Source organism: Ochotona princeps, chromosome 4 (assembly GCF_030435755.1).
Source record: "Ochotona princeps isolate mOchPri1 chromosome 4, mOchPri1.hap1, whole genome shotgun sequence".
In the NCBI taxonomy this organism is placed as follows: domain Eukaryota; kingdom Metazoa; phylum Chordata; class Mammalia; order Lagomorpha; family Ochotonidae; genus Ochotona; species Ochotona princeps.
The window spans coordinates 71,495,740-71,521,278 of record NC_080835.1 but is presented as its reverse complement, the minus strand read 5'-3'; the positions used below and the strand labels follow the sequence as shown (position 1 = coordinate 71,521,278).

Genomic DNA, 25,539 nt, shown 5'->3' with positions numbered 1-25,539 from the left:
CTCCACAACTTTATTCTTGCTCAAATCGCTTCTTTTGTCTGTTATGGTGTCAAAATTGGTCTCATTTGGATTGGCCACAGACAACCACATCTTTAACAAGTGACCCAAAGAATTGTAGCACTTAAACCACTGGAACTGGCAACTGCCAGACCTATCTTTACTTCTGCTAAGTCCTTAGCCAACCAGAAATAAATCACAGCGGGCAACCAATCAGATTCTCTGCTTTGTGAACCAACAAAGGAGGCCAGGGCATTTCCTGCAGGCAGATCTGATGACCCAAATTTTTAAGATGAGACCTTGACTATATATATATTTGTGTGTTTGTGATTTTATGACACTTACAATATATAATGCTTTAATATGAAAACCTCTTGAGGTACCAAGGGAAGACCATGGAGAGGGAAATTCCTGCTGAAAAAACAAAGATGAGGAAGGTGACAACTTTTGCTTCCCCCAATGCAGAAGTGAACCTCACCACACTTTCACACAGGCCTACTTAAGCATATAATGCCAGTCCTTCCCGACGTTGTCACACATACATCCTCACGTTCTGTGAAAAACACAAAAGATATGTAAGTCATCATCAGAAATACACTGCTGTGGGAGAATGGACAGCTGCTTGCAAATCATTATTCACCCATAGCTGGTAGCATATTTTAGAAATCAACACTTTGAAGAACAATGCAAGTGGCAAAGATTTAAGTGCAAAAAACTGCTAAATATTCTTTTCAAGATTTTTTCTGGCCTCTAGACTGAACGAAATCAAGAAGGAAACCACAAATTTGTCAGCTACAAAGAAATAAATCTGCCTTGGGCCAAGGAGACCTAAAACAAAACGAAGCCAGAACTCCTCTATCTTTTCCACTCCTTGCCTTAATTGTAAACCGATGACACTTTATTTAACACTTTAAGTAAAAGCAATCCAATCACTCTGGATCCTCCCAACTCTTCAGAAATGAGAGTTAATGCTTCAAGTCTTCCAAATAAAATAGCTGCATTTGTTAACCTAAGGCCTCCATGCTATATACTAATTCACAACTGCTGAACAATTATTTTGGCATCAGCAGTGTGGCAAACTTTCAGAAACAGAAGAAAACACTGAACCAAAAAGCATCCTTTTGTCCAAAAGAAGACTTCTCATTCCATTTGAGAGCAGTCTGTTGAAAGGGAAGTCGTGAGTTTCTTCTGAGGGTTTCTGAACAGTTTATAAATATAAAAACACAATACTTCTTCAATAAATAAGTGGCTCCTAGTGTCTTCACTGACAACCTCCCGAATCTTTGTCCCTGCCGTCCAGGTCAGCTCTGCTCCTCCAAGAGGTCTCAGCTGCCGGTGGGATGGGGTCGTTACTGTTCCTAGGTGACTCTATCTCCCGCACGCTTTTCTCAATAGGTATCCTCATAGTCGGAATCCTGAAGGGAGAGAACGGCAGGTGTAATGGCAGCAGGTGCAGCACAACGCCAAGATCCACACATTTATCCTCCAAATAAAACATGGCATGAAGTGACAATAAGAGTGAAATGCCACTGACTCAACATGCCTAAATTCCCACGAAGTGTCCCAGGACCTCAATGTAATCTACATATATTGGGCTAATTGATTTGCTGGCTTCCTTTTTCTCGGCGAATAGTTATGTGAAACCTCAACCTACAAGAAAGGGCTCCTGGCTACAGCAAAAAGTGCAGGATTGTGTTTAGAAAGTGAATTGAGGGGTCACTCTACTGTTGAGTTCTACCCTTGCTGGTCGTGTGATCTTGTATGAAGTTATTTCACTTCTCCAAGAGTCGGTTTCCTTGTCTATAACACAAGGACAGCAAAAACACCTGCACTTGATAGAACTGTTAATGTGAATTAAAGAGAACAATATATAACATTGCATAGGACCTGGCACTTTGTAAGCATTCATTGGAAAATTAGCTACTAAGAACATTATTCTGATTATTCAAACTTATTCATGGGAATCTGTTGTGGTATCGCAGTTAAAGCCTCTGCCTGAGACACCAGCAAACCCTAAAGGTATGTGTTCATGTCTTGGCTGCTGTACTTCCAATACAGCTTTGTGCTAACAGCTGAGGAAAACAGCAAATGAGAAAATGGCTCAAGTTCCTGGGTCCCTGCCACCCATGAGGGAAGTCCAGATGAAACTTTTGGCTCCTGGCTTCAGCCTGGCCCATCCCTGGCTGTTGCAGCAATCTGGGCAATAACAAATGGAAGATTCTCTCTGCGTCTCCCCTTACCCCAACTCTGCCTTTCAAATAACTTTTAAAAATAAAAAAAAGGAATACTCTTATTAATTACATCTGACTTCAAGTGGGCCAACAGAGCTCCTTGATACATCAAACATCTCCAGACAATCCATTCTCTACTTCCCCTGAACGATATTTTGTACCGTTTCACCTTTACCCAAACCTCAATACTTCCTCCCACCACTGTCAGCTAACGGCCTTGTTTTCTGCTACCCCTGGGAAAAAAGAAGCAGTCACCAGGGAACTTCTACAAGCTCCCATCATAATTACCCACTCACCATGCAACTGAGTCCATCTAGTTGGCCTTTCCTAGTTGTACCTATGCTTCCTGCCTCCATCCAGGCCAACATCTCTGTTTGTGCACCAGATCCTGCCATTATCCCAGCAATCCTCTCTTCTCGCTCTCTACTGGCCATTCCTCACAGCATTCAAATCTGCTCAATTTCTCCCATCATAAAAAGGAAAGCAGGGGCCAGTGCTGTGGCAAGGCAGGTAAAGCTGCCATCTCCAACATCAGCATCCCTGTAGGCGCCAGTTCACATCCTGAACGATATTTTGGCTGCTTTAGTTACAACCCAACTCCCTGACAATGGCCTGAGAAAAGCAGTGGATGACAGCACAAGTACCTGAGTCCCTGCCATCCATGTGGGAGACCCAGATGAAGCTCCTGGCTCCTGCTTTTGGCCTGGTCCAGCACTGACCACTGATACTATCTAATGAGTATCCCTCTAACTCTGACTTTCAAAATAAATAAATCTTAAAAAAAAAAAGAAAGAAAAGAAGAAAATCTTGACACATACCTCCCTCTGCCTATTTCCCTATTCCCCTGCATTCACCCACAGCAACACCTGAAAGCGTTGTTTCTATTCACTGTTTCTGGTGCATTTCTTCATAATCTGTTGAGCCCTCCTCCTCCAGGCAGGCTTTCATCCCCACTATTCCACTGAAGCTCCTTTAGCCAAGATCACCAACGGCCACCACATCACCAAACCATCCAGTTACCAACATGCAGTTCTCATTTACTTGATTTCCTTTAATCACTTTCTTCATGTGGCTCCCAGGATACCACATTCTCCTGATTTTCTGCTCAACTCACTGGTTACAGCTTTTTACCTTCCTTTATAATTTCTCTTCTTCTCCCCAGCCTAGAACCTAGGTGAGCTCCAGACTTAGTCTTTTGACTTCTTGTCCTTCTGTACACATTGACTTCCTTGATGGTAATGTCTCTATTAACTTCTCTGTTAGTGATGCCTAAGCCTCTATCTCCTATTGCGATTTCTTCTCTGAACTCCAATCCACAGTTGCTTTTTCCATATCTCTACTTAGAAGTTTAAGAAGTATTGCAAACTCCCTATATCTAAACCCAACCCCCAGTCTTCCTCCTAAAACTGGTTCTACCCATAGTCTTCACATATTAGAAAATGGCAAGTCTACCCAGTTGCTCACACCAAGAATCTAGAATTATCATCGATACCTTTCATTTTCCCACAGACATGCAACATCAATAAATCCTTCTGACTTAACCTTCAAACTAGAATCTTAATATTAACTACTTACTGCCTTCAGCAGCAGCAGCCTGGCCCCAACTTCTACCAGCTTCTCTCACCTGGATTACTGACAATGCCTCCTAATAAGGCTCTCTAATTTTGTCATGGTCCCTCACTAGCTTACTGGCTCCCCTAACTCAATTGCCAAAGTGATACTTTCAAAACAATTTTGAAATTTGATTTGTAGTGCTTTCTTCTCAAACCCTCTAATGGATTCCATTTCATTAAAAGTATAAGTCATTTCAACCACATGTAAGGTTCTATATGACACAGCTGTTGCATTATATCCTGATTTCAACAAACAGTATTCTTTGTCTTGCTCTCCGCATCCCAGCCACTGCACTTCCTGCTCTTCCTAGTATACACAAATCATGCCCCTGCCGAAACCCTGGCACCTGCCACTTCCCCTGCCTAAAGGGCTACTCCACATCAGCCATGCAGCTTGCCTTCCATTTCTTGTAGGCATTAACTTAAATATCAACTTCTTGGCAGCATCCCTAACTCATCCTAGCTAATATCACATCCCTATGAAGCCATCTCATCCCCCTTTCCCGTTTTATTTTTCCTCCTGGTGTTACACATCACCTAACAAACTACATGGTCAATTCATGAGAGACTGGTTCCAGGACTCTTATGGATACTAAAATCTGTAGATACGCTAGATACCTATATAAAATGGCTTAAAATCTGCCTATGACCTGTGTACATCCTCCTGATTGCTTTAAATCATTTCTAGATAACTTACAGTATCTAATATAGTATGGCAAGTGTGCAAACTGTTGTTATGCTGAGTTTTTTAGGTACTAATGCAAGGCAGCGAAGTCTGTTCATGTTCAGTACAGATGTATGTCCTTCCTCCAAATATTTTCCATCCTCAGTTGAGTCCACAGATGAGAACCCCATGGATACAGAATGCTGACTATATATTTTCTTTATTTTTTTAAGTACACATAGTGTTCATTCCTCCATTTAACAGGAGGTGAAATCTCAACAGAATCTTGGAGAATGATAAGTTTTCTAAGTGAAGAACAATAAGTACTTTAAGGAGATAGATAGATAGCTCTATAGATATATATATATATAGAGAGAGAGAGAGAGAGAGAGGTCAGTTTGTTCACTGAAAGTGCCTAAGTATCTACAATACTGCCCAAAGCACATGTCAGACACCCAATAGCTGTTGAATGATACATATAAAAATTGGGACCAGAGTTATAGTGCAGTGACTTTAGCTGTTGCCTATAATGTTGATGTGGGCATCCTATATCCAAGCTCTGGTTTGACTCCCAGCTGCTCTGTTTTCCATCCAGATGGGCCAATTGTGGCCTTTTAGGGAGTGAACCAGCACAACCAGGGAAGATTTCTCCCTGCCTTTGCCTCTCCTCTTTTTGGCACTCTGTCTTTAAAAAATAAATAAATAAAATTAATTTTTAAAAAGCCCAGACATTTATTTAGTTTTAACACAGAAAATAACCATACAAACATTGATTAACTTTTGTGTTGTTCTTTCCACTGGCACTGTCAATGTTTCCTTTCTACTTAGGACAGCCAAATGTATAGAAGAAAGAGAAACCAGAACTCTGCAATGAGTGCTGGGTTGTGGTCACTTGACCAAGTGCTGAACTTGATAATAAGAATAGGGCTCAAGTTTAGCCTCCACCTAGACAGGAATATTTCACGTGAGGTCATAGGGCTGTTTGCTTGCTTTCATCTGGCCCATGTCAGAGAGGCCCTCCTCCTTGGGTTCTAGGACAGCCACTCAGGCCTGAGTCACAGGAAATGCTCAAGGGGAGGCATAACAACTTTCTGACACTGAAATCCCAACCTGAGCCTTTCATGTGGCAATCTACTGAGAAAAGTCATCAAGCTGCCTAAACTTTCTTTTGTTCTAAATCCCTGACAAACACTGAGCTTCAGCAGAAAAATGAAATTCGGGGCTCTGAGTCCAGCCTGAGTGTCCTAGGATGAATCCAGTGTACAAGACATTCCTCTTTCAGGATTTCCTGCATGCATATACTGCTCCACGCAGCTCTCTCCCTAACCTAAGAACACTAGTCCATACTCATAAGAACGGAAAAGAAAATTATGGTGACCACTGCGGGGCTTCCCTGGGGGCAGAAGGCTTTGGGCAGAGTCTGGTTCATTCTCTGTGTGGTCCTACCTGCACAGCTCCTGCTGCCACAGAGAGGCAAAGGCCTGCTAAGTCAGCTGAAAAGTGCGACATCAACAGAGAAGAACTAGCATGGACTTACCAGGCACTCAGCACAGCGGACACAAAGCTTTGTCAGGCATTCATCATTCTCCTCCTGGTCAGTGCTACAGAAAGGGGACAGAACAAACCACAATGATCACTGTGTTTAGCAGAGGAGCACATGGCAAAGTACAGGTATGGAAACTGACAGACCTGGTGTTTTATTCTGGTTTTGCCACTTACTAGCTAGGTGACTGGGCAAATTATTAAGCTCTAAGAGCCTGTTCCTTCACCTGTAAAATGCAGACCTTATCATACATCCTTTAAGCATAGGCGGAAATAAAATACAAACACATGTGAGACATGTACCATGCAGTGCCCAGCAGGTAGTATGTGCTCAGCAAATAGGAATGAGTCATAATTGTTCATTCAGAAATGTACCAAGAACCAATAACGTCTGGGCATTGTGCTGTGCTGGGGGTAAAAATATAAACAAAACATGGTCCCTTGGAGAGCTTACAATCTCATGGAGGTGAGAAACCTGTTAAAACTTAACAAATAGAGGTAGGTGCTGTGTCAACAGCAGATGAAGCCATTAAAATGCCCATATCCTAGAGGAGTGCTTGGATCAAGTGCTGACTCTTCTGTACTTCTAATCTGGGGACCTGCTAATGCACCTGGGAGCAGAGACTGCTGGCCCAATTAACTGGGCTCTTGTCATGCGTGTGGGAAATTCAGATGGAAAACCTGGATCTTGGCTTTGGGCCAGCCCACCTTGTGCTTTTATAGACATTCGGGGAATGAATCAACAGATTGAAGATCCTTCCTCCATGCCCCATCATTTCAGCCTTTCATATAAATCTTCTAAAACAAAACTTAAGCATGTTACAACAGGATATGTGGTTAATGTTTTAGTAGTGTTAATGTCAAACTGCTGTGGCAGCAAAGGACAGGGTGTGCCTACTCCCCCCTGATGGTGCCAGGGGCACTCGAGAGAAAGCCTACATTTCATCTTGACTTGCAGGAGAAGAATGTGCTTCCAGATCACTTCTTGGCCTTTTGGCAAAGATCAAGTGTAAGAATGTGCTTCCAGGCAAGTAAGAAAGAAAGGAGGGTAACATAGGCAAGAGGGAAACTTTGCCTGAATACAGTGGGGCCAATGAGTGGCAGGAAACAAAGACAACAGGGTCAGACCATAAAGGTGAGCTTAGAAACAGACAGCTTGAGCAAGCATTTGTCATCTCTCTGGGGCCACAGAGGCCTTGTGCGGGACACTCAGGCCATCACATAAAAGCATCAGGGTGTGTGTTGTAAACAGTTGAGAGAGACAAAGAAGGAAAACTTGGGATACCCTCAGAGAAAAACCATCCTTGCCAGGTTAAGAACCCCTGATAAACACAATGCAGAATCAATGGGGTTTTTATGTTTTGCTTTTATTTCTTTTTCTTTTTTAAGTAGATCTGTCTTCAGGGTAAACACAGATCATAGCAGCTCACCAGCAGCATAACATTTATAAATGCTCTGACTACCACAAACCACTTAGCTCCCGCAGAGCATCTGCTGACCACAGATGCACCCCTGATTTAAATGCTTTTGTCCTCCAAAGCTATTTTTGAAGCTTCTTTCATTGCTCATGTATTTTCCTATCAAAGGACATCAGTTCAAGATCAAAACACAAAAGCAAAAGGTGGGAGAATAACTGATTTGGGATTTCCTCCCAACTTTGAAAAATGAGATAGCAAAGTCCAAGTTCATATTTGGGACTATAGCACTGTACGATCTGATTTCCAAAGCGGGAGACCGGGGTGATACCATCAACCCCTCCCTCTCTCTCCAAGTTCCTAACCCCAAGTGTCACTTGCAGCCTCCTTCCAGTACTTCTGTGTACAGCTATTCTCTTCAAAAGGAAATCTCACCATCAAAACTGAAGTCAGCGTGGCAGAAAAGAAGCAATGTAGACACAGGCATTTGTGCACCGCCCCCCCAGAGTGGGCTCACACTTACTCGTCAGACACCTCAATAGATGACTTCTTATAGCCAGACTTGCTCCTTTTATTGAGCCCTGCAGCCTTCCGGCCCATTCTCACCAGCAGCAGGACCACCACCACTGCTGAGGGAATGAAGACAAGAATGGAGAGAAGGGCCACAGAGGAGAGCATTGTGCCAAAACCTACAGAAGGAAAAAGAAGGTGAAAAGACAAGGACATATGCACCTGCTTCCTGTGGATATCAGCTGGAATCTACTTCTGCTCCCATATTTATTGTGGTTACAGAAGGGATAAACTCATGGTGGAAAAGGAAGGATACATACACAAGGACAGTGAAGGATAAAAACTGGGGGGCCATCATTGTTGCTCAGTGGATTATACCACCACTTGCAATGCCTGCCACTCCACAGAGAAATGCCCCATCCATTTACTCAGGGGCAGCCATATAGTCACAAGACCTGTGGTCACCTGAAGCTTTAAAATTCAAATAGGAATCACAGAAAAAAAACAGGCCAGTACTCACACAGAAAATGCCATTTCTAAAATAAAGGGCCAGCACTTTGACACTGTAGGTTAAGCTGCCTCCTACAGTATGAGCATCCCATATGGGCACCAGTTTTCAGTCCTGGCTGCTCCGTTTTTTTAATTTTATTTATATGTATGTTTTTTAATTATTATTGAAAAGGCAGATATACTGAGAGGAGAGACAGAAAGATCTTCTGTCCACTGGCTCACTCGACAAGCGGCCGCCAATGGCCAGAGTTGTGCCAATATGAAGCCAGAAGTCAGGATTTTCTTGCAGGTCTCCCGTGTGGTGCAGCATCTCAAGGCTTTGGACCATCCTCAACTGCTTTCCCAGGCCACAAACAGGGAGCCAGCTAGGAAATGGAGCAGCCAAAATATAAAGCGGCATCCATATGGGATCCCACTGCAAGGCAAGGCAACTAGGTTATTGTACTGGGCCCCACTGCTCCAGTTTTGATCCAGCTCCTTCCTAATGTAGCTGGGAAAGCATTGTAGGATGACCCAAGTGGTTGGGTCCCTGCACCCACAGTGGAAGACCAGAAGAATCTCCTGGCTCCTGGCTTCAGAATGGCCCGACTCCATCCATTGTGACTATTTCATGAGTGACCAGTGAATGAAAGATGTCTCTCTCTCTTTTTTTTTCTCCCTCATTCTCTCAATCTATAACTCTGCCTAGCAAATAAACATGACAAATCTTTGGAAAAATAATAACAAAAGATCTACAAATTCATCCCAACAGAGGTATCAGGAGGGCAGAAACATTTTTCCAACACAGTGACCCAGGGACCAAGTGCCTTCCAAAGGCAGCTTGGCTTGGGCAGGGTCTCCCAGAGGTACCAGCGTGGTCGCAGAAGGTCGGTGGTGGCGAGCTTACCCCTCTCGGTGACCGTCAGCTCCGTCTGGGGGATGTTGTGGTGCACATCTGGGGGGTTCTTCACAGCACAGCTGAACGTGCCATTGTCCTTCAATGTGAGCCTGCTTATGCTTATGGACGCATCCCCTTTGTACACGTTTCCAGCCCAGGAAATACGATCCCGAAATGTGCCAGCTGTGGTTGGGTACTGGAAAGACTGGTAATGAAAAATCTGGGAAGGCAACATCAGAGGAGAGAGTGAATTTGGAAATGCAATAAAAAAACACGGCTGAGTAGATCCCAAATAAAAAAGTTCATAGAATGGGGTATATTCTAAATCGGGCTTTGTTTTATGTTTTGTTTTTTAGATGCTTTTAATATAACTGACTATTTAAGAAAACTGACCATAAAAAAAAACTGATGAGAGGGCCTGGCATGATAGCCTAGTGGCTAGAGTCCTTGCCTTACATGCCTAGGATCCCATATGGGCACTGGTTCTAAGCACAACAGCCCCACTTCCCTACCATCTCGCTGCTTGTGACCTGGGAAAGCAGTAGAGAATGATCCAAAGCCTGCACCTGCTTGGGAGACCTGGAAGAGACTCTTGGCTTTGGATTGGCTCAGCTCCAGCTGCTGTGGCGGCTTGGGGAGTGAATCACCAGATGAAAATCTTCCTCTCTGTCTCTCCTCCTCTCTGTATATCTGACTTTCCAATAAAAATAAAAGAAATCTTAAAAAAAAAAAACTGATGAGAGAATCCTAGCAAACTAATCCTTGTGTCTCTGCAAAAAATTCTTCCCAAAGTTTTAAAGCAATCACTCTCAACCAGAATTTCCATTCTTCTGGAGGCATCTGAAAATATTTAATTGTATTTATCTGCTTCTGACCAATAATTGCATGTATTTAACAACTCCCAGGGATGTTGTTAAGCAGCCTATAGTGCCTTGGACAGCCCGCCACAACAAAGCTCATATAGTTCAAATGTCAACGCTATCAAAGTTTGAGTTACTAAGGCAACACCTAATGTGTGTGTGGCACTTTACAGCTTGCAAATGACTTTCACACATGTTCTCACTGGGGCCTCATAACAATACTGAACTGTGTGATTACTAGCGTAATTAGTCCAAACAGGTAGAAAGGGAAACAAGACCAAAAACAAAAATGAAGGAAGTTTCAAAGGAATACAACTAGTAATTGACACAAGAGAGATTTGTTTATTCTCAAAATGGCCAGGAGGGTGTAATATAATTCAGCCTCTCCCCCCAAGTAATCTACGTTGGCAGCTAAAACAAATGTCAGTCAAATGCTCGGTAAGTACTTAATTAATGTGTGTTCAATTAAAACTATGCTGCTTTGAACTTGGTGATCAAACACATCATCACCCAAAGTACCCAGGACCGTTGGGAGGTGGCCTGGGCAAATGCTACAGCACAACACGACCTCTATCTTATGCAAGATAGAAGCCTTTCCTCTTTCTTTGTTTGCTTGTCACTTTCCTACTTACCAACTCAGGCCTCTGCAACCATCAATTTGCCCAATTCTGAACAGTAACTTCCTAAACAATCTGCTGAATCACTTACTGCTTCCTTTGTTCATAAATTCTTTGGACAAATATTTTGCTCACAGCTGCCTTGCGTCAGGTACTATATTAAGCAGAAAGACACAGCAGGAATCCCCTAGGCATAGCCCCCCTCTTTTATAACTTGCATTTTAGTGAGAAAGAGTGAGGTAGACGATGCTCACCAATGACTATAGGCACCGGTCAGTAGGAAAAAGTTTGAAATTCACTAACAAAAGAAGGCATAGGGGTCAGTACAGTAGGACAGCAGGCCAATCCTCAACCCTGTAGTGCCAGCATCCTATTCAGGTGCCAGTTGATGTCCCAGCTGCTCCACTTCAGATCCAGCTCTCTGCTTAGAGCCTGGGGGAAAAAGTGAAGGATGGTCTAAATCCTTGGGACCCTGCACACACATGAGAGACCCAAAAGAGGCTCCTGGCTCCCAGCTTTGGATCAGCTCAGCTCTGGCCTTTGTAGCCATTTGGGGAGTGAACCAATGGGTGGAAGTCCTTCTCCATCTCTCCTTTTCTGTAAAATATACCTTTCAAATAAAAATAAAATAATCACAACAAATACATATATTCAAGATTCATTTATTCTTATTGGGAAGTCAGATATACAGAGAGGAGGAGAGACAGAGAGGAAGATCTTCCGTCCAATGATTCACTCCCCAAGTAGCTGCAATAGGCCAGAGCTGAGCCCATCTGAACCAGGAGCCAGGAGCCTCTTTCGGGTCTCCCATGCAGGTGCAGAGTCCCCAGGCTTTGGGCTTTCCTCGACTGCTTTCCCAGGCCACAAGTAGGGAGATGGATGGGAAGCTGGGCTGCCAGGATTAGAACCGGCACCCATAGTAATAAATATTTTTAAAAAGAAAAGGCCTAACATGCTTCTTCAAGATCAATCTAATCTATGAGCATTTGCTAATTGGTCAATCTGAGAGAATCCTGATTATGCAACAACAACATCACGTGATATGACCTGAAGGGCTCCCTCTCTGCAACTGGGGTAAGTGTGCTGATTTTCTGACCGGCCTCACAGAGTACTTAACTGAAAAAAGAAAAAAAAAAAAAAGGACATGTGTGCATGTAAGATTTCCAACCCAAGCAGCTCCCCCACGGCTTGCGCTGATCTATTTTGGCTAGAAAGAAAGAGCTGAATAAGGCCAGCCAAAGTTTCCTTATTGCTCAGAATAAAAAGAACTATTTATGTCTAAAGAAAAAGAACCTGTAAGACAGCCTGGCTTCCTCCATTCAAGCCACCTACCTAACTCCAAGCTATGTGTGGCCTTTAACACTGCCTCCAAAAAGAGAATTCAAAGATTACACATGAAAAATCAAAGAGAACATCTTTTAATAATGGAAACAGAACAGATAATTTAAGGATAATTTCGAAAATACACTCTTACATGCACCTGTGACATTCACGTTCCTGAATAGCATTTATCCTGAGTTAAGACTCCTGCTGGGTGTTTATACATATATGTGTGTGTTTATACATACATATATATACATATATATAATGTTTATGCATCCATATTGTAATATAGATGTGTGTGTATATATAGTATTGCAACCTTCAGTTAGACACCCACAGTGGGATTTAAACCATAAACACGCTTTTATATGTGTGAAGGAAGTATATGGCCTCTAGTATTCCAAGATCACCATTTCCTTTAGTGGTGTCTGTATAAATCAATGCAGATATTTACACACCAGGAGTAAATACCAAGATAAATCTACAGATAGGCACACAGCTACACCCACTAAGTCAACTTGGTAACACAGGAAATGAGCGGCTTTCAGAGAAAGGGTATCTGTGACTAAGACGTACAGAATTTTTCTACCCAATGGTCTGGAGGTGCCCTTTTAAATACACCACCTCTGACAGCAAAGCCACAATATCCAGGCACAAAAGAACAACAAGGAAAAAAATCAGACCACATTTCTTCTGAGTTTCTGACAGTTTCTTTCCCCCCTATAGCTGATTTGCAGATTCTTACATGGAAGACTAAAAAGTACACTGCGACCAAATAAATCTCCAGGAGTGGAACCCATCTACTGTTTCCAAGGCAAGAAGCCCTCAGGTGTGCCTGATTGGCCGTGAAAGGATTTAGACACCAAACTTGAAAGAACTCCAGGGAAAGTGTGCACTTACCGACTCTGTGCGACTGCTGCTGAGAGGGCGGTATGTCCAGTCAATGGTCAGCTTGTCAGTGATATCTGAGGTTGACTTGAAGGTACACCTCAACTTGACCTTTTCTCCAACATAGCCTTGGACGTGGGCATCTGCGTTAATCTCCAAGGAAAGGACGATATAAACACCTAGTCAAAGTAAATTCAAATGCTTAACATGTATTCATTTGGAAGGTATACACAGAGTATGTGTCAACAATAGATATGCTAAGGATCTTTTTTTGGACTCTTGTCAAAAAGCCAGAGCAATGAATAGCTTCTCAGGCAAACCCACAAGGGGCAAGGAGCTAACATCTACACTAATCAAACACAGTGTTTTAATCACTTTGTGAGTTTTAAATATTTGTTTGACAGGCAGTTATAGAGTGAGAAGGGGAGAGACAGAGATCTTCCACCCGCTGGTCCACACCCCAGATGGTCACAATGACAGGATCTGAGCTGGTCCAAAGCCAGGAGCTTCTTCCAGGTCTCCTGCATACGTGCAGGGCCCGAGGATGTGGGCCAGCCTCTGCTGCTTTCCCAAGCACATTACAGGGAGCTGGATTGGAGGTGGAACAGCTGGGAGTCAAATCAACATCCTTATAGCAAGTGGATGTCACAAGTGGCATCTTTACCCACTAATCACAGGACCAGTCCCTCATTTTGTGATCTTAAATCACAGACTGGTTGCTTAGGTAAAAACTAAAAGTCTGGTCATAAAAGCATTTTTACGAATACAAGCTTGTAATACAAAGAAGTGGGTCTACTCCTAAAAGAAACATCACATCTGTCACTGCTTTCCATAACCTCAAGACACACAGAGACAGAGAGAGCAAGGATGTGGCAGCCTTTGTGGTCTAAGTGACTCAAGGACAGCACACTTATAACACGCAGTAGCACTGCCTAATCATCAGCAGACTGATAATACACGACTAGCAAATGCTCTTTTTCAAAGATTTTTTTTTAATTGCTCTTACTTTCTTAAAGTTGGTTAACGAATCTGTATCCATTAAGGGAAAAAAAGGGTAAATCATGGGAGAAGGGGAGTATTTGACACAGCAGTTTAGCCGCCACTGGAGATCCCACTACCCTGTATTTGTGCCAGTTCGAGTCCCAATCAGCTTCCTCGCAATGCACCCTGCCTGGGAAACAGTTGATGTCTCAAGTAACTAGGCTCTTGCCACAATGTGGAAGATCCAAGCAGAGTTCCAGGTACCTGGCTTTGGCATGACACAACCCTGGCTGTTACAGGTATTCGGGGAGTGAACCACAAGACCGAAAATCTCTCTCTCTCTCTTTCAAATATATACATTATATGTGTGTGTGTGTATGTATGTAAATCATAGAAAGGTTAAACAGAACAGTTGAAAGCATTCTACAATACAAAAATGAAGATTTGTTTTGTTTTGTTTTGTTTTTTGAAAAGCAGAAAGCCAGACAGTGCTCCCATCTGCTGGTTCACTTTCCAAATGCCCACAATAGCCATGCCTGGCTAAGCAGGAAGCCAGGAGTTGGAAACTCTATACAAGTCTCCCATATAGGTAGCAGAGACCCAACTATTTAAGTTTCTGCCACCGCCTTCTAGGACGCACAATAGCAGGAAGTCAGAGTAGGTAGCAAAATTTGGGCACACAGAAGCAGGATGCAGGGCAGGCAGTCTGGATGGGGCTGGCCCTGACAGACCAGATGCATCCCCTGAAGATCAGTTTTTAATCTTCTATAGACTTGCTCTTTCCAAACCATTCTCTTTTTTTTAAGATTTATTTATTTTTATTCCAAAGTCAGATATATAGAGAGAGGGGGAGAGACAGAAAGGAAGATCCTCTGTCCAAAGATTCACTCCCCAAGTGACCACAATGACCAGAGCTGAGCCCATCCAAAGCCAGGAGCCAGAAGCTCTTTCAGTTCTGCCATGCGGATGCAGGGTCCCAAAGCTCTGGGCTGTCCTCAACTGCTTTCCCAGGCCACAAGCAGGGAACTGGATGGAAAGCAGGCTGCTAGGATTAGAACCAGTGCCCATGTGGGATCTCAGCATGTTCAAGGCAAGGACTTTAGCCACTAGGCCATGGCGCCGGGCTACAAACCATTCTTAATTTTTATATATATGTGTGTGTGTGCGTGTGTGTGTGTGTGTATGTATATGTATATATATGTATATGTGTGTGTATATATATATATATATATATATATATATATATAGAGAGAGAGAGAGAGAGAGAGAGAGAGAGAGCAGATTTACACAGAGAAGGAGAAACTGAAGATCTTCCGAACACTGGTTCACTCTCCAGGTGGTTGCAATGGCTGGAGCTGAGCTTGATCTGAAGCCAGGAGCCAGGAGCCTCTTCCAGGTCTCCCAAGTGGGTGTAGGGTCCCAAGACTTTGGGCCATTCTCTATTGCTTTTCCAGGCCACAATCAAGAAGCAGAATGGGAAGCTGGGATGCTAGGACACAAACCAGCGCACATATGGGAGCCCGGCATATGTATGCATGGTGAGGACCCTAGCCACTAGGCTACAGTGCTGGCCCTCCAATCCAACTTTGACACTTCATCTCTGCTGCTCCCAAAACTGGTACATTTTTTTTCTCTCACCACTACTTTCTTCTTTCAGAAAACAGTGAGTACAAACTTATCCTTCACTTGGGGGTCATGTTTTAGAAAACTGAGTCACCAGTACTCTGCTTTCCCTGCTTCCTTGTCTATTTCAATAAGCCATAATTCTTCTGGGGGTCAAAGGCAAACAGAGGAGCAAGATTTCAGAAAATAGCAAACCCATATGATCTTGAAAGCCAGCAAGCCTGGGCCCGGCGACATGACCTAGTGGCTAAAGTCCTCACCTTGAACTCATTGGGAACCCATATGGGCACCAGTTCTAATCCCAGCAGCCCCACTTCCCATCCAGCTCCCTGCTTGTGGCCTGGGAAAGCAGTCGAGGATGGCCCAAAGCCTTAGGACCCTGCACCCATGTGGGAGACCCAGAAGAAGCTCCTGGCTCCTGGCTTTGGATCGCCGCAGCACCAACCATTGTGGTCACTTGTGGAGTGAATCATTGGACAGAGGATCTTCCACTCTGTCCTCCTCCCTATATATCTGACTTTGCAATAAAAATAAAAAAGAAATCTTAAAAAAAAAAAAAAAGAAAGAAAGAAAACCAGCAATCCCTCTAGCTACAGGCAAGATGGTGCATTGACAGAGCATACAGACTTCTAAACCCCAGCTCTGTAGCCATAGCAAATGCCTTTTCTTCTTCACTCCCTCTGGGAATGACAGTGAGGTGAAATATCTCTAATCAGAAAATCTCTGAGCTCTAAAATCCAAAACCTTTTGCAAATGACATGACACCACCAGTGGAAAAGTCCACAACTGACCTCCGGTGTCAAGTTGCAGTCAAAATACAGCCACACTGGGGCAGGGGCAGACCTTTGTATCTTGCATTAGAATACCTGTTTGAGTCCTACCTAATCCACGCTTTGGACACAGCTTTCTGCTAACGTAACTGGCAGGCAGCAAATGACTGCCCTAAGTATCTGGCTCCTGGTAGTCATGTGGGAGACCTGGATGGGGCTCCTGGCCCTCCAGCTACTGGTTTGGGCATTTCCTGGCTCCTGGCTTGAGTATGGCCCAGCCCCAATTGTTGCAGGCATTTGGAGATGGAAGATATCTTTGCAAGCTTCATGTTCAGAACCAGAAACCCACATAGAATAGAGTTCAGCTTTAAATAAGCTTTATTGGGAGTGATCCCAGGCAAGGTTTACTGGCCTGGTACAGACAGTGAGCCAGGGAAGTCCCACCGAGGGGACGCGAGGGATTGTTTCACTAGGGGGCTGTGGAGGTAGGGTTTGGGGAGCAAAGGAATGTGCCTTCTGGAGTGTTATAGGCTCCCTTCAACTTTGGTGGGTCCATGTGTCACTGCTGGACTGCTGGCCGAGGAGGAAACTGCTTTCTGGTGCGGCCTTCTCAGCCACCCTTCTCAGACTCCTCCTAGACAGCAACTTGCCCATCCCTGCTGCGCCTCACGATCTTCCAAACCAGAAATGGAAGATACCTCTCTCTCTCTCTCCCTTTCAGGTCTCTCTCTCTCTCTCTCTCTCCACCACTCTTTTAAATAAGCAAAGTATGTATATATAAGCAAATTTTTCAAAGTAAAAAAAAAAATTCTAAAAAAAAAATCTAAAACCTGAAGTACTCCTGGTGATTCCATCTCTAACAGTATTTATCTGAGAAGGTCACAGTGAGGAGTAAATGAGAACACAGGCAGCTCTAAATGCTACCCTACCCAGTATCAATGCTCAGTGCACATGATATGGCATCGCTACGTCAGTGCCACCTCTTCAGCTCCGCCCACACGCTCAGCCTTTCCTGGCACACTTGTGAGTCATCAGTTCCACATCCTTTACCTCTGCCTGCCCTGATTCATTTATCTTGCTCCACTCTAAACCATCCAGTTAGCTCACATTCCTCTGAAGAGGAGGAGGCCAAGGCAGGGCTCATTAACCAGGACTGTAATAGGCATCTGAGCCATCCCACACTGTGAGGGCTCCTCCTGGCCTGTTCACAGATCCTTTCTGCATCCGCGATGCGAAACACACATTCCTTCCATGCCTTCGCACTGCTGCTGCCCTAACTGGAAAGCCCTCATCCATCAGTCCCCATCTGTCCTGACCTGCCCGAATGAAAAAAAAAAAGTCCTCAGTCATCACAAAACACCCAGGCCTACAACCGACACAAGTATAGCATGAAGATTCAAAATGCGGATTTAGAATTAGCTAGCCTTAGGTTTGAAACTTTTTTTTAAAAGATTTATTTATTTTTATTGCAAAGTCAGATATACAAAGAGAAGGAGAGACAGAGAGGAAGATCTTCTGTCCGATGATTCACTCCCCAAGTGAGCGCAGTAGCCAGTGCTGTGCTGATCCAAAGCCAGGAGCCAGAAACTTCCTTTGAGTGTCCCAGACGGATGCAGGATCCCAAGGCTTTGGGCCATCCTCAACTGCTTTCCCAGGCCACAAGCAGGGAGCTGGATGGGAAGTGGGGCTGCCACGATTAGAACTGGTGCCCATATGGGATTCTGGCACGTTCAAGGCGAGGATCTTAGCCACTAGGCCACCGTGCCAGGCCTAGTCTTGAGTCTTAATGCAGCCACTTTCTGGCTGTGAGAACTTGCATCAAAGTTTCCTGACTTCTTCAAGTTTCAATTTCTTCATTTGGTAACTGGGATCACAAAGTCCTACCTCACTGGATCACTGTGAAGACTCACCATAACTAAAAAAAATATAGCTGAAATGCTTAGTATATTCACCTGGGATAAAAACTTGACATAAATGTTAGTTATGATTGTCAAAATGAGTACCATATGCATTCAAAAACCTTCCATAAATCCCTATTTGACTATGGAATAAAATTCCAACATAACAATTTGGCTCCAAAGTTTTGTCACTCAACCACCTGTACATTCCATCACTATACATAGAGAGTCCTGGAATTTCTCAAGTGCCCTGTGTTCTTTCTTTCTTTTTTTTTTTTTTAAAGATTTATTCATTTTATTACAGCCAGATATACAGAGAGGAGGAAAGACAGAGAGGAAGATCTTCCGTCCGATGATTCACTCCCCAAGTGAGTCGCAACGGGCCAATGCGCGCCGATCCGAAGCCAGGAACCTGGAACCTCTTCTGGGTCTCCCACGCGGGTGCAGGGTCCCAAGGCATTGGGCCGTCCTCAACTGTTTTCCCAGGCCACAAGCAGGGAGATGGATGGGAAGTGGAGCTGCCGGGATTAGAACCGGAGCCCATATGGGATCCCGGGGCTTTCAAGGCAAGGACTTTAGCCGCTAGGCCACGCTGCCGGGCCCGCCCTGTGTTCTTTCATATCCCCATGCCTCTCTTTGAATATGTCTTTGTCATTTCTCTACCAGTGCTGCCTGGGTTGCCCTCCTACCCCACACCATATCCCCAAGAACTTCGACACCCAGCTCAAATCATCAGCCTCCTGGGTTATATTCCCTGATGCAGACCACTATTCTGTCTTCAATATTCTCATAATGGTTAGTACAGAATGCTACTTTAACACATGGGTCATGTACCTAATTTATATGTCTACTCCCTCTACTCAAGGCAAGCACCTTCAGGGGAAGGCATCAAGCACAGAGTGAGAGACCAGTCACCAAAAATTTTAGTATACTGGGCCCAGTACAGTAGCCTAATGGCTAAATCCTAGCCTTACTATATGGATTTCAGTTTGTGTCCTGGATGCTCCACTTCCCATTCAGCTCCCTATTTATGGCTTGGGAAAGCAGTCGAGGATGGCCCAAAGCCTTGGGACCCTGCATCTGTGTGGAAGACCCAGAAGAAGCTCCTAGCTCCTGGCTTTGGATCAGCTCAGTTTCAGTCATTGGCAACCACTTGGGGAGTGAACCAGCAGACAGATTTTTCTCTGTCTCTCCTCTCTGTAAATCTGCCTTTCCAATAGAAAATAAATATTAAAAAAAAAAAAAGAATAACCCTACTCTCAGCTCTGTATCCAAATCAATCATTACAGCCAGTGTTCTGCTCATAAACAAAGAATTTTCCTTACACTCTCTCCAGAACAACCCAGATACATATTTATAAGTTGGGTTTTACAATCTCTGTGGTAAATAATGCCTATCATGGCTAATGTCAAGCTACAGAAAGCAAGCACTTGAATGCTGCATTAGGGAGTGATGTAGTTAACTACTACTTCTTGCATACACACCATCCTCTTGACAGATTTGGAGTCAACACATGACTTAAACTGACATAATAAAAGTGACTTTCAGAAAGTATGCTTGGAAGGTTATGTCTTGGGCATGGCACGATAGCATAGTGGCTAAAGTCCTTATCTTGAACGCGTAAGGATCCCATATGGGCACCAGTTCTAATCCCAGCTCCCTGCTTGTGGCCTGGAAAAACAGTTGAAGACGGCCCAAAGCTTTGGGACCCTGAACCCATGTAGGAGACCCGGAAGAAGCTCCTGGCCCTTGACTTTGGATTGCCTCAGCTCCAGCCATTACGGCTGCTTAGGGAGTGAACCATTAGATAGATGGAAGATCTTCCTTTCTGTCTCTTCTTCTGTCTGTATATCTGCCTTTCCAATAAAAATTAAATCTTACCCAAAAAAAGTTATGTCTTGCCTCCATTCTATGTCTAGAAATTTCCTCACTCCTTTCCTCTAACTCTTAGTCCAAGATTGAACTTCAGTGACATCTTCAGGAAGTCTTCTCTTCATCCTCAGATCAGGGACAGCTCCTCTACATGTCTCTGGTTTCTACTGGACTTGTTTCTTTTTTAAAGACTTATTTATTTGTTTGAAAGGCAGAGTTACAATGAAAGAAAGAGATTTTCCATCCACTGATCACTTGCCAAGCGACCACTGCTCAGAAAGTAGAACATCTGAGACTCAAACTAGCACACATAATGGATGCCAGTGTTGCAAGCAGAGGCTTAATTCATTATGTCACAGAGCAAATCCTATTTTCCCCTCTCTTACTACCTGATTTTCAAGTTATCTGACTTGTCCATCTTCTCCAATACATCATGTGCTCAACAAAACAAAGCTTACTTAGCACAGTGTAGATGCTTAGTGATCATTATCCAATTACATCAAATCAATACAGTTTCAAAATTACTATCAACTACAAAATGATAAGTTCTGAGAAATAACAGCTACGTGTCAATAACAGTTACGTGTCAATCCTTCTCTTGTTAGTATATCTGACTTCAATACTTCTGAGCAAGACTTTTTATCATAAAGGTGTTCAATTTTAAATCACTTTACTGATGTCTAAAAATTTAAATAAGTGGGTCATAAATGTAGACTTACGAGGCACATTAGGCTAAGCCACCGCCTATGACGTCAGTACCCTACACCAAAAAGTCAGTTCCAGTCCTGGATGCCCCAGTTCTGATCCACTGCCTGCTAATGTTTCTGGGAAAGCAGTGGAGGATGGCTCCAGTACTTGGACCCCAGCCACACATGCAGGAGACCTGGATGGAGCAGATGAATAATTGATATCTCTCTCTATCTCTCTCTCTCTCCCCCCCAACCTCCACATCCCTACTGCCTCCTTTTCCTTTTCCCCCTGTTCTTTCCACTTCCTACCTTCATCCTTTTCTCCCTCTCTGTGACACTATGCCTTTCAAACAAATAAAACTAGTCTTTAAAAAATGAATATTGGGGACCTGGCATGGTGACCTAGCAGCTAAAGTCCTCGCCTTGAACACACCAGGATCCCATGTGGGCGCCGGTTCTAATCCCGGCAGTTCTACTTCCCATCCATCTCCCTGCTTGTGGCCTGGGAAAGCAGTCGAGGACGGCCCAAGGCTTTGGGACCCTGCACCCGTGTGGGAGACCCGGAAGAGGTTCCTGGTTCCCGGCTTCGAATCGGTGCAGCACCGGCCATTGCGGCTCACTTGGGGAGTGAATCATCGGACGGAAGATCTTCCTCTTTGTCTCTCCTCCTCTCTGTATATCTGACTTTGTAATAAAATAAATACATCTTTTTTAAAAAATTAATATCAGCAGGAGCCTGTGGTGCCAGCATCCTATATGGGCAGCAGGTGGAGTCCCAGTAGTTCCACTTCTAACCCAGCTCCCTTCTAACAACCTGGGAAGGCAGTAGAGGATGGCCCAAGTTCTTGAGAGACCAGAAGCTCCTGGCTTCTGCCTTCATACCAGCCCAATTCTGCTCATTGCAGCCATTTGAGGAGTAAACTGGCAAATGAAAGATCTTTCTCACTCTGTCTCTCCTTTTCCCTCTGTGACTCTATTTGAAAATTTTAAAATAATACATCTTTAAAAAAATCCATAGTGAGAGGGGTAAGCATTTAGCTTGTAAATTAAGACACCATCTAAAAATGTCCTCACTACATATCAGAAAACCTATGCTCTATAACCAGGTCTGGCTCCTGACACCAGCTGCCCACTAAAGCTGACTCTGAGAGGTGGAAGCCACACATCTCCTGCCACAATATGTAAGATCTGAACTGCACTTCCAGACCCTGTCCCAGCTGCCATGGGTATTTGGAGAGGGGCCCACCAGATAGATTCTCTCCCTATCTTTCTTTTTTTCTGCCTCTTTCTATCACAATCTCTATCTGCCCCCACATAAATGTTTTCAATGCAAAATCTTTTTAATTTTTACCAAAAAAAGTTTAAAAAGCAGTTGTAGACAATGAAGATCCGTGGTGAACTAAGCTGATTTACACTACACTGTCTGAATTCGGAGTTTGGTTCCTCTGGAGGGAGTGGAATAATGCTGGTAAGAAGAGCAAGGAAGGCTTCTAGGATGCCAAGGAATGTTCTAGATCCTGATTCAGGTGTCAGTTATTCAATTTTGTTTCATTTCTAAAAATTCATTGAGTTCTACATTTTATATGTGTACTTTCCCATAGATAGATGATATTGAAATCAAAAGGCTTTTAATATCAATGAATGCTAGTTTGTCTCTCCCACTCATAAGGACGGAACAGGAAAAACAACTTTCTAACACAAAATTCATTCAGAAACTTGCACCCTAAGCCTAAGGACCTTGCAGCTATTTAGCTTTACACCCGAGTAAAAAATCGAACAAAACCAAAAACACTGTTGCCAAGTAAAAACGGCCAACTATTGAAATAGTCATAATTAACAATTTAATCGACAAAATAACAATTTAACACAAGCAATTTTACACATTTAAAAAATTAGATGAACATGTCAAAACAAATGTTTTATACTCCATTTTCTCCATTATTCATTTTATACTCCAAATGTTGTATACTCCATTTTTCAAAATATAAACTGCCAGGAGCACACGTTGTGTTGCAGTAGGTTAAGCTCCCACTGGCAATGCTTGTGTTCACACTGGAGTCCTGGCTTCTCTGCTTCTGATCTAGTTTCCTGCTAATTTGCCTGGAAAGGCAGCAGAGGATGGTCCAAGTAGTTAAGCTGCTAAGTTCCTGCTGTCCAGGCAAGAGATCCTAAAGGAATTTCTGGCTTCTGGCTTCACATTGCCCGTCTTGGCCATGGGAGGCATATGGCAACTTAATGAAAATCTCTGTCTTCTCCTCTCTGCCTTTCAAATAAATAAATCCTTTAAAATAGAAAAATCAGCTTTAAAAAAAATCTGCCCATCTTTGACTCACATAATTACACACTTAAATGAAAAAATCTTAAAAAGTGAAGAATCCAAGACTCCTACTCTATCATTTCAACATAATTAGGCATCTGATATAGCAAGACGAGACATATAACTTAGGGAGAATTCAGACAAGCTAGTAATTTTCAAAGTCCTTTCGGAAGAAGAGGAAGGCATGTAAATACTAGTATGAAACCAAAGTTCATTACCTAGCAAATTCAGAAGCAATACCAGGGGCAGATATTGGGCAGTGTGGTTAAGATGCTGCTCGGGATGCTCTCATCCCCTGCCTGGTCCAGGCCCCTGCCACTCTTCTTCCAACTGAGGTTCCCGCTAATGTGCAGCCTGGGAGGATGCAGATGAGGGCTCCAAACTCAGGTCCCTGTCACCCACAAAGGAGTCCTGGATTGGTTCTGGGTTCTGATTTTGCAGCCTTAGCTGTTATAGACAACTGGGGAATGGAAAATCTCTAGCTCTCTGTTTTCCAAATAATTATTACAAAGACCAAAAAAAAAAAAAGGATGAAACTTGAAAGCATATTAAGTAAAATTTAGTAAAAACCACATACACACTATATGATTCCATTTATATGAAAAATAGAGAATAGCAAAAACCATAGACATGGGAAGAGCACTGGTAGTTCCCAGTTACTTGGGGAAGGCAGGAATGGTTATATGGTTTCTCTTATAGGTGATGAAAGAAAATGTTCTAGAATTGATTGTGGTAATGCTTTCATAGCTACGAATATTAAAGTCTGGTGGATTGCATAAAATGGTTTACAAAGGGTAAATCTTATGGCAGATGAACTGTATTTCAATAAATTTTTAAAAGGCAAAAGATTAACCTATTCAACAATTACATAGAGATTATAAAATTAACTTTAATATTTGATAGAATTACTTGGTCTGCCAGATTGGAAAAATTATCATCAATGGGAAATGAGGGAAAAAAACCACTTTCAGAATTTTTTTTTCTCAACAGGACACTATTTCAGCATCTCCCATGGTTGTGTACGTGAGATAGAGAACTCTCCTTTGGAGTGACACATAAGCCAGACTAAATACTATATTGCAAAAATGAACTAGCTGAAAAACTGGATACTGCAACACAAGTATCTGGGAGAGAGCAGGGAGTGTATTGGGAGTATGAATATTAGTCACCAAATAAATGAAACTTCCCAGTCCTACCTGTTGAGATTTAGGACATCTGAAGTCTGTGTGTGTAATATTTAAGGTCCCTTTCAGAAATCTCCATTACATAACAGGGAAATAGCATGAAGCTCACAATTCACTTTAATGCTATATTAATATCTGATTTCCCAGGAAGACACATACTAGCAAAATCCAGGGGGAAAAAATCGCATCCTAAAAATGCACATAATTAGGTTGGATTGAAATTTATGCAATTTGAAAATCGCATGACGGCAAAACCTATTCAATTGTCAAAGATTATGTCATCAGAAAAATACCGTATTTCTGGTACTAGTTTAAAAACTGAAAACTGAATAGAATTCATATGTCCTTTCTCCCGGCTTCTGTTTATTTGTCATTAAAATGCTAAACAGGTTACTTTTTCCCTTAACAGCATATTTATCACAATGAAATCACATCACATTCCTTTCTTGATCCATGAACATTTTCTTTCAGAGCCTCTGAAAATCACTTACAAAAAATTTAAATTACCAACAGTCATGATTTCCTCTCCTACAGTAACTGCAGTCTACTATCGACTACAAGCATTGCCCTTATCACAGAGCGCAGCGAACCACAGAACACCCGGCCGCTGCTTCCACCCCAAAACCAGAGGCCACACGCCCCCGCAAGCCAGCCCCGCTGTGGTCGCCCCGAGCTCGGCCGTAGCCACAACCCCACGCCAAAGCACGCGAGGCGGTCGGGCTCCGGGCGCCAACGCCTGAGGGCGGCGGAAGGAGCCAGCAGAGCCCAGCCATTCTCTCCCCTCCGCCCGCACCCCAACGTCAAGCAGGGGCTTGCCTGAGACCACCCCTACCCGGAACCGGAAAAGCGACCATCTTCCCTTAACTGCCCCCCCGGCCGGAAGTGGAGTACTGCCAGCCGAGGCACTCACTCTGGAAGAAGAGCGCGCACAGCAGTGGCCAGAGCGCGCAGCTACGGGCTCCAGCGGCTCGTCTCTGCTGCATCCCGACAGCTCGCCAGGTGTTTGCACACCTTGTTTACGGCTCTCGGGAGCCAGCCAGGTGACACCGGAAGTGACGGGAGGCCAAAGGAACACTTAAGATGGCGCCCGGTAGTTGCCATAGGAACGTGGCATCGCTCCAAGACTACACCTGGCTTCCCTTTTAGGTGGGAGATAAG

The 25,539-nt window shown here is 43.6% G+C and overlaps 1 protein-coding gene across 1 annotated transcript; it reads right to left on the bottom strand.

Moving 5' to 3' along the window:
- Positions 1-727: 727 nt before the first annotated feature.
- Positions 728-25,364, bottom strand: MPZL3 (myelin protein zero like 3). The gene is made up of 6 exons (XM_004585237.2): positions 25,292-25,364; positions 13,060-13,226; positions 9,369-9,579; positions 7,986-8,151; positions 6,043-6,106; positions 728-1,412 (listed from the first exon to the last, which is right to left on the bottom strand). The coding sequence occupies exons 1-6, from the start codon at positions 25,362-25,364 to the stop codon at positions 1,386-1,388; spliced, it is 708 nt and encodes a 235-aa protein (XP_004585294.2). The 3' UTR covers positions 728-1,385.
- Between the last annotated feature and the right edge of the window lie 175 nt (positions 25,365-25,539).

Coding starts and splice junctions, on each gene's coding strand:
- MPZL3 (XM_004585237.2), bottom strand. CDS start 25,364: ATGCAGCAGAGACGAGCCGCTGGAGCCCGTAGCTGCGCGCTCTGGCCA. Junction 13,227..25,291: donor GTGCGCGCTCTTCTTCCAGA/GTGAGTGCCTCG, acceptor TACTTTGACTAG/GTGTTTATATCGTCCTTTCC. Junction 1,413..6,042: donor TCCGCTGTGCTGAGTGCCTG/GTAAGTCCATGC, acceptor CTCTCCCTTCAG/GATTCCGACTATGAGGATAC.